Here is a 9,793-nt window from a genome sequence, read left to right on the forward strand (position 1 = left end):
CAGGTTTCGAGAGATACGAGCCAAATGCAGGAAGGTGGGACTTGTGTAGATAGGACATATTGGCCGGTGTGGGCAAGTTGTGCCGAAGTGCCCATTTCCACACCACAAGACTCTATGGCCCTACAATAGTAAGTTGCTTTGTACAACTACCACAGAACCACCCCATTGAAATAGTAATACGTTAGATTTTGAATACCGCAAATCAGAGATACTGTGGCCTGGTATCACAGTCAGTACCTAGTGTTGATGCAGAAGGTATTAGAAATAGCATTGTACTGAAGATCAAGTGCTTTGATGGTTGGGCACTGCTGCAGCAAGATTCACCAGCAAGCTGTCTGTGCAGTGAGAAATGGCATACGTACACTTCTAGTGGAATAAAAGAGCACAACTGCTGTTTTGACAAAGGCGGTACGTCTGAAGTGGATGGGAAAAGCAATTCAAGCTTTGAGCCTTCTAGATTCAGCCTGGGAAATGCTTTAGTGGTCCAGTGAAATGCAGTTGTATAGGGCCCTGGTAATTCTTCTGCAGTTGTATAGGGCCCTGGTAAGACCACATCTGGAATATTGTGTACAGTTTTGGTCTCCTAATTTGAGGAAGGACATCCTTGTAATTGAGGCAGTGCAGCGTAGGTTCACGAGATTGATCCCTGGGATGGCGGGACTGACATACGAGGAAAGATTGAAAAGACTAGGCTTGTATTCACTGCAGTTTAGAAGGATGAGAGGGGATCTTATAGAAACATATAAAATTATAAAAGGACTGGACAAGCTAGATGCAGGAAAAATGTTCCCAATGTTGGGCGAGTCCAGAACTGGGGGCCACAGTCTTAGAATAAAGGGGAGGCCATTTAAAACTGAGGTGAGAAAAAAATTCACCCAGAGAGTTGTGAATTTGTGGAATTCTCTGCCACAGAGGGCAGTGGAAGACAAATCACTGGATGGATTTAAGAGAGAGTTAGATGGAGCTCTAGGGGCTAGTGGAATCAAGGGATGCGGGGAGAAGGCAGGCACGGGTTATTGATTGTGGATGATCAGCCATGATCACAATGAATGGCGGTGCTGGCTCGAAGGGCTGAATGGCCTCCTCCTGCACCTATTTTCTATGTTTAAATTCAGAAGTTGCCCGTGGTTGTAATAAACTCAACCACACCAATGTTGCCGCGTTAGACCTATTCTTGCATGCAGCAACTCAAAATTCAGTCTCAGCAAGATTCCCAACACAAAATGTCATCTGTCCATTTCCTTCCACAGATGCCCCATACCTGCAGAGCTCCTCCAGCAGTTTGCTTGCTTTTTCATTCGTGATTCAAGCATCTGAAATTTCTTGTTTCACACATTACTCACAAACCTCTTACCACGTAATGGCTATAGTGCTTAGATATAGCTGTGAAATCCTAGTCACTATATCCCCATATACCACTATTCCTCAAACAATCTGATTCTTCTTCCCTGTCAGTTCCATCAAATGTGTAGTTTTCATTACAGTCACTTAAGATCTGGCCTTTCTCCTGCAGGAAAAGTGAGCAGGGAACATTAGAGGAGGGAATATTGATATTTCTCCACATACATTCAAACTGATAGCCACAGAGCAGATAGAGATCAATGGTGTCCAATCAATCGAGTTGGAGATGGCGATCACATTGCTGCCTTTTGGCATCATTATCTGCCACCAACATGTTCTACAATTGGTCACGTTGACCATTTCAGCAAAGAATATGCAATGGTAATTAGCAGAATGCCAATCTATTGCATTTTCCTTGCCCATGCTAAGTCCCATCATTAAACCCCCAAAAGTTTTCTAGGTTTACAAGAGTATGACATGGCATTCCAAGAGCCTTTTATTGTCATATGCCCTGAAACAAAACAATTAAATTCATATCCAGATTGTGTCTGCAGAAAACCAGATTCCTTCAAAATTAAGTTAGTGGTATTGGAGGATACTCCAAATGAACAGACCCCCCCACCCTCGCTCAGTCAGCACCACCACTAATTCATCGATTGAAAGATACAGCATGGAAACAGGCCCTTCAGCCCATTGAGTCCATGCTGAACATTGGCCACCCATTCACAACATTTCTATGTTACCCAATTTGGCATCCACTCCTTTCACACTCGGGGCAATTAACCTACTAACCCCAGTTTTGAAATGTGGGAGGAGACTGGGGCATCTAGAGGAAACCCACCTGGTCACAGAGAGAGAGAATGAATGTGCAAACTTCACACAGTTAACATCCCAGATCAGGATCAGTTCCAGTCTCTGGTCCTGTGGGGCAGCAGCTCTATCAAATGAGTCATTGTGCTGTCCTTAAATGGCAGCATTTAAACTTTCTCAATCTTTACCCTAGCACAGACAATCCATTTGTTTACGCCATCTCAACAAATTAACAGGTTCAATTTCTAACCTTTTTTTACTTTGAATGAAAGATTATGGATTTGAAAAATTGTGTTTTTCTTTCTCCACATATGCTGCCTGATCGGCTGAGTATTCTTTGTTTTAAACTCAATATGGTCGCAGACAACAATTATCCAAAAAGCAGAAAATTAAATATATAGTTAGGAAGCTGGCACAGTAACAGTGGCGTAGTTGTAGAGTTGTTAGCTCTATGTTACAATAACCAGAGTTCAAACCAGATCCCTGGTGCTGACATGTATAGTTTAAGTCTTCACCCTCTGATTGTGTGGGTTTGTCTAGCCACTTTAGTTTCCTGTCTTGGGCCAAATAGCATAAGGAAACATTGAAGAAATGTTAAAACTGGACCATATGCTGAATATTATGCTGAATTATGATGAATACCATGAATATTATGATGAATACCATGCAAGACGTTACTGCATGGGTAATGCTGATGCTGGAAGCATTTAATCCCTCTGCAATTTTGTATGCATCATGTACTTATTTCCTTTAACTTGGATAAAGTGAAAGAGGTCAAAGAACCATTGTGAATTGAATTTGAAATACACATAATCAAAGCAGAATATCAATCAGCAAGGCTAAGATAATGGAGACACAAGAGACAGCTGGTACTGGAAACGGGAACAAATAGAGTTGTTGGATGCAATGAGCAGGTCCAGCTGCATCTCTGGAGGCAAAATAATGGTCAACATTTTGGATCGAGACCCTGTATTAGTCCTTTTCGAACAAAGCTAATAAGATGATGAACTAGAGCGCAAAAATAGAAGAAATTATTATTAAACTGTATGGTCAAACATCAAACTGATACTCGGCCCTGCTATGCTTGCCAGGAGAGTCATTCAAGTTTTGGAGTATGGCTGAGAGAAATGACAAGGATGATCTTTTGAATCTTTGCCGAGTTTTGCAGAAAGATTATGAAAACGTGTTTCTTTTTCCCCTCCATCTTAATCAATAAAGATAATTTTAGAAAACAGTTGGCGATATCAAGAAAGTTAACCCATTATATTTGGAAACCAAAGCTAAAACAAGCAACATATGTTTAAGCAATTACCAGATTAGTTTATTTTTGATTTTTTAAAAGCAATTACTACTCGGAATGAGCTGCTAAGTGGCACAAGCAAGGGTACAACCTGACATTATGAATGTCTCAGACATTCATTCATAATTTCTAGGAGAAAAATTAGGCCATTCGGCCCATCGTCTACTCCGCCATCGTTCTGATGAATGCAGCGAGTGCGTGCTTTGTGGGGCTGTTAGGAAAACTCTGGATGCAGGAACTAAGAGCGGGGCCAAGAGCCGTTCACCTCCACCATCAATGAACTATCTGGACAGCCCGTGGGTGCGGGACTTCTGTCAACCACCTGGCGCTCTCAACATTTAGAGAAACCACCTCCATCCACCCTTTTCCATGTGACCTTCAGGAGTTAGTTGCCTCCATTCGAATCATTCGCAAACACCCTTTCCTTCCATTGCTTCAACTACACAAGAAGATGAATTTGTGCATCAACCTCCCCGAATGCATGAAAACCACAAAAACCCATTGAGAAATGAAAGATGTAATTAATTGAGTAAACCTTTCTTTTACAAACATCTAGCCCTCCTCGCTGGCCGTCAGTCCCGCGGAGAGGCCGCTGGCTGATGCTGAGTCTGAGAGTTGGCTGTGTGCCTGGAGTCGGTGGCAGGGACGGGTTGCTGCCTGTTTGCCTTCCCTCACCCCCCCCCCCCCCCCCCCCCCCCCCAGCTCCTCGGGGAAACATGAGCGGCGCTCGATGTGAAACTGCTGCCATCTTCAGGTATCCTTCAGTCAGTCCCCGACCCGACCCCCTCCCCGCCCCCAAACACGTTCACCCCACAGTGGCAAACAAACAGGCATTGCGTGCGATTAATAAAGGAGATTACAAACAAACAAACACATAACTAAACTTCCAGAGACAACCCGCTTTAGGATTGATAAAGAGGCGCGCTGTTTGAACAAGGTCTCAAAGTAGCACTGGATGGGGTTTTTACTCTATATATATATATATGGTGCGTGGTTAGTTGTCACCTATGCCCCATAGCCCCGGCGATAGAGAGAGCTGGAGCGGCAACTGTGTGCGGCAACCTCGCCCCGTGGGCTTGTGACCAGTGACCGCTGCATCACTTCACCGAGGGAACCGCTCAGTCAACGGGAACAAGTCTCCAGCAGTTCCAGACAGAGGGAGGGAGGGGGGGAAGAGAGAGAGAGAGAGAGAGAGGGATGGAGGGGAGGGAGGGAAGGAGGAGAGGGAGGGAGGGAAGGAGGAGAGGGAGGGAGGGAGGGGAGGGAGGGGAGGGAGGGGAGGGAGGGGAGGGAGGGGAGGGAGGGAGGGAGGGGAGGGAGGGGAGGGAGGGGAGGGAGGGGAGGGAGGGATGGAGGGGAGGGGAGGGAGGGATGGAGGGGAGGGGAGGGAGGGAGGGAGGGATGGAGGGATGGAGGGGAGGGAGGGGATGGAGGGGAGGGAGGGGAGGGAGGGGAGGGAGGGGAGGGAGGGGAGGGAGGGGAGGGAGGGGAGGGAGGGGAGGGAGGGGAGGGAGGGGAGGGAGGGAGGGAGGGAGGGAGGGAGGGAGGGAGGGAGGGGGGGGGAGGGAGGGGGGGGGGAGGGAGGGGAGGGAGGGAGGGGAGGGAGGGAGGGGAGGGAGGGGAGGGAGGGAGGGGGGGAGGGGGGGAGGGAGGGGGAGGGAGGGGAGGGGAGGGAGGGGGGGGAGGGATGGGAGGGGAGGGATGGAAGGGAAGGGAGGGATGGAGGGGAGGGAGGGATGGAGGGGAGGGAGGGATGGAGGGGAGGGAGGGGAGGGAGGGAGGGAGGGAGGGAGGGAGGGAGGGGAGGGAGGGAGGGGAGGGAGGGGAGGGAGAGGAGGAACACATACCCACAAGCAGCTATTCCCATTCCTCGCACTGACTGCCCAAGGATTCTCCACAGGTCCCCACAGATACGCACCGTTGGCAAAGTGGGTCACGGAACATTAAACCCCGCAAAATCACGCCAGACCCGTCAAACGAACCGAACAGCCACAATAAACCCCACCAGCACCCGTTAAAGGGTTAAACCATTCACACATTGCGCATTGTGCAAAACACCACAATTCACAATTAATACTTGGCACCATGTCAGTCCAGCATCAGTGTAGGCATACGTTAAAAAAATAAGCGTGCACGCCGGCATACACATCGCCAAACAGGAACCACAGCCCAAATCATTTGGATTCTTCTACGTATAAATTTGTAAACAGATTGGAGAAATCAGAGAACGATTAAAAAAAACAAAAACGACAGCTTCGTAAATAAAATAACCGTGCTAAATACCTCGGAGTCGTACCACTCCAAGACCAGTCTGCTAGTGTTTGGCAAGAATTTGCTGTGGACGTGTTCCGTGGCGAGCTGAACGGCAGGTAAGATGCCTTCCGAGATACTCTCCACCGCCAGCGCCTTGTTGATGGGCATTAGCCCCATGATGGGCAGCTTGGAGTCGGCTTCCAGCCTGACGCCGCTACTCTTGAATGCCTGAGCCGAGAAGGTGCACCAGCCCCACAGTAGCAAAAGCAGAGGCACCCCGAGCCGGCCTAGAGAACACCAAAACACCCAGACGGACAGTCCAGATCGGTAAGTCCGGAGGGCAGATCCATCCTGGAAGGGCAATGTACACAACAAACACGCACCAGGGCCGGTGGCGACTGGGACAGATCACAAGGCTGGCATTTGAGTCACCCGCTTGTTGTCTCTCTATCCGCCCGCTTGCTCTCTCTCTCCCGAGGTGGGCTCTTCGCTGAACGCTCGGAGGTGCTGCCGCCTTGTAGTCCAGGGACTGAGATGTTCAGTGCATTCCTCCCTCTCTCTCCCTCTCTCTCTCTCTCTCCTTCAGGGGTCCCGATAACGTCTGTCAACGGCGATTGGCGCCCCCTCTCTTGATATATGTATTCGCATATAGAAAGACTTCAGTAAAACAAATGCATTTGCTTTCCTCGTTTCCTTCGGATGGATTTTTTTTTTTTTTTTTAAACAGCAATTCAAAGGAAGGAACCAGCTCGGCTCGGCTCGGCCACGGGGACTAGAGATCTCACAGAGCAGCGCCGTTTATCCAGTGTGTTGCTCTGGGAGTTAATGTGGGGAAAGATCTCAGCATCATCTACCGCGTCCTTGCAGCGTCTGACTGCGTTTAACACACATCGTCTCCAACCCAGAGAAACACGAGCACGGATACCAGGAAATCCTCACCAAAATACCATCTCACAGAGGAGGAGGAGGAGGAGGAGAGGGACCAGGTCCCTGGAGAGCAAGTCCAACTGGGGCAGGCATTCCCCCTCTCATCTCCACGGCCGTTGCCAGGCTACAGACTGCAGATGCCAGCTTCCGTGCTCTCGCCTGGGTTTCCAGGTGCGAACCCTCTCGGCGATTCGCCTTCCTGGGCTGGCTCGTGTTCACAATCCGAGCGCCTTGTCCGCTGCGACTAACACACACCATTGAGACTCGGGCGCAACGCAAATCGGGCATTCGGTTGGAGCCGCATTGAGCTCATCTCCCTAGTGCAGGAAAAAGCAAAAAGGAAGGCAGACTTAGAGTTGTAGTTCCTGGCCGCTGTTGGTGCAAGTCTCCAACAAAATGAGCACGTTGGGTGTTGGGGGGGGGGGGGGGGTGGGGGGGAAGAGAGAAGCGACAAACTGAGCACAAATAAATGCTATTGTATATTTAAGACAAGACCATTCCGCTTTAAATCAAGAGAGCGTTGTACCAGGGAGAGTTGATCACGGGCCATTAGCTGAACCACATCACCTTGGTTTCTACTGCCAATCACTGAATTCATTGGCACCTTCCATCTATTGAATAAACGAAAGCATCGGTTTCTTGTGCACCGCCGACAAAGCACGGGGATTCAATCGCGGGGTTGGATTTCATCTAACCCGTAAAACATTGAAACCACCATTCGTTCCTCGCTTAATTCGAGGCTCGTTTCTGTAAACAGTCTTCCTTAACAACCACTTTAAGACATTTTAATGATTACACCCCGGTTTCTAGATGAACATTGTATTATGGAATGTCCAACTTGGTCACTTGAACTTAACCGAAATTTGGAGGAGCGACTCAAGTTTGCGGGAGCAATTTTTTTTAAAAAAGTAACACTTTAAAATAATAGAAACAACGTTCTGCTGGAAGTCAGTCTAAAATTGTACAATCGAATTTATCTCCCCATTTTAATGTATCTGGTTCCTTTAGTTTTACATTAAACTCCGATCTGCGGTCCTGTTTACTCCATGTGCCATTCTCACTTGGGTTTGCCTGGTAAAGCGGAATATTTAATAGCGTCGGCGCTATTACCTATGGAGAACTAATTGGCTTGGTAATGCCGAAGTATTCATTCCACTGCCAGTTGCGCTTTCCCGATTAATTTAGCGGCACTTTCATCCCGTCAAGCGCCACAATCTGCATCAACTACTTACTTTGGAGAGGACCACCAAGTTACATCCGCTGGCATCCCGGCGAGGCTTTTATTTTGTATCAAACGGTGGCTTACTGCCACGAGCAAATACATTCTTCATTCATCTAGGTTTCAACCAGGTGACAAGAGTTAATTTCTGTGGAATCAACTGCGTTTCTCTGAAACACAACTGCGTGCGTTTTATTTGAATACCATGTGCAATTTTGCAAAGTGTAGTCTAACTGGAAATCATCACGGTGCCTGGTAGAAAATATTTCCGTGCATCCTTTTTGTTAAACTGATAATTCTGCATGTTGCAACGGCGCGAGTATATATTTCAAATCATGCCTCCGAGTCCAGCTGGAATTCGACCCGTGAATATACACAGCCAGACCAGGAAACACAGAGCTTGGAGCCGGTGATCAGCGGTTGTTTTTAAGCGGTTAAGCCATAGACTATATTGCGATTGCGCGAATCCTTGAGACGTGTGAACATGAGAGGCACGTAAAAGATTGGGAGAAGGATGAGGGAAAAACGAGAATAATTGTAATTGCCTGTTATGTAGGCATTCGACGCACCTGGACCAAAGCGTGGGCGGTGCAAAGTTTAAGCCGGACCGAAAACATTGCAACTATTATTATTTGCAATATCACCTGTTCTAATAGGCACGGTTGCATGCTGTGGCAATTCAGCTGAGACCATTAATGTAGAAAAATACAGGCATTTCATCAAAAGCGCGCAGTTCTTTTGAACTTCTTGTGGATGTGGCCATCAATACCAGCATTTATTGGTCACCAGGCGGAGATTGACAGGTTCCTGATTAGTAAGGTTGTCAGGGATTATTGGGAGAAGGCAGGAGAATGGGGTTGAGAGAGAAAGATAGATCAGCCATAATTAAATGGCAGAGTAGACTCGATGGGCTGAATGGCCTAATCCTGCTCCTATGACTTATGAGCTTTTGTGCAGGCAGTTTAACTAGTTCAGTTTAAATAGGCATCATTTTTGGCACAACCATTGTGGGCCAAAGTTCCTGTGCTGTACTGTTCTGTGGTCTATGTTCTAAGACCTCAAGTACCTAACTGAGAGAATCATTAATCACATTGAATTCCAGCCAGGTTCACGAGGATACATATATACATATATTGATGGGAGATCAACTAGAAAAGGAAAATTGAAGAGATGAGTAAGCTTTTTGACTGAAAATATGCCAGAACTGCATCAGTATAAAATGAATTTGAAACACGACTTAAGGCCATTCTTCTCAAAGGGCTGTCAGTCAGTATATGGTAGTCCAAGTCAAAACAGGTAAATGATGCAAAAGAGCTGGACAAAAATACGGTTTTAGATAAAATTCCACAAAGAATATGGAGATTCTTTCATATTTAAAGATAGAAATGTCCTGGCAAGAGGGTGGTGTTGGGGATTGTTGTGTTCGATAAATCACCGGATTCAGCCAACAGAGTTTGTACCTCAAAGTGTTTTATTACGCTACCTAATAAGGAACATAGACTCACGTGGCTGCGTATGCACTTGCAAAACCCTGAATTCACAGCAAAGCGTGCCCCCGGGTGTTGACCTGTTGTCGATCTCCTGGCACCGTTCGCGAGGCTGGGGTCCTCCCCTTTGTGGAAGGGTGCCAGGCATAGTCCTTTATGCTGTTTCTCGCCCATTCGGACCGTGCCATACCCCCTACGGTAAGCCAGTTATTAGCCCGTGCCACACTCAGCCGCTTGTGCGCACCATTTCTGCACTATTTGAGGTAGGGGCCTAGGTGGTCCGCCCAACTATTGGAGTGTTTTGCTCAGCAAACCCAGACATTCCCAGACTTGTTTGGAAACATCTTCGAAAACATCTACTTGTTTTCGAAGGGTTTGGAATGCTTTGCTGCTAATTTAGCTGACAACTCAATTTTAGCTAACACGGTCTGTTTGACCCTTACAATACAGGGATGG

The 9,793-nt window shown here is 47.4% G+C and overlaps 1 protein-coding gene across 1 annotated transcript in view; it reads right to left on the bottom strand.

Moving 5' to 3' along the window:
- gabbr2 (gamma-aminobutyric acid (GABA) B receptor, 2) overlaps positions 1 to 8,248 on the bottom strand; it is a 694,367-nt gene extending 686,119 nt beyond the window's left edge. The window contains exons 1-2 of the mRNA XM_078422928.1: positions 7,864 to 8,248; positions 5,735 to 6,948 (exon numbers count right to left, since the gene is read on the bottom strand). Of these exons, the coding sequence (XP_078279054.1) occupies positions 5,735 to 5,881 (147 nt within the window). The 5' untranslated portion in view covers positions 5,882 to 6,948; positions 7,864 to 8,248. The remainder of the gene's footprint in view (positions 1 to 5,734; positions 6,949 to 7,863) is intronic.
- Between the last annotated feature and the right edge of the window lie 1,545 nt (positions 8,249 to 9,793).

Source organism: Rhinoraja longicauda, chromosome 2 (assembly GCF_053455715.1).
Source record: "Rhinoraja longicauda isolate Sanriku21f chromosome 2, sRhiLon1.1, whole genome shotgun sequence".
Taxonomy (NCBI): Eukaryota; Metazoa; Chordata; class Chondrichthyes; order Rajiformes; family Arhynchobatidae; genus Rhinoraja; species Rhinoraja longicauda.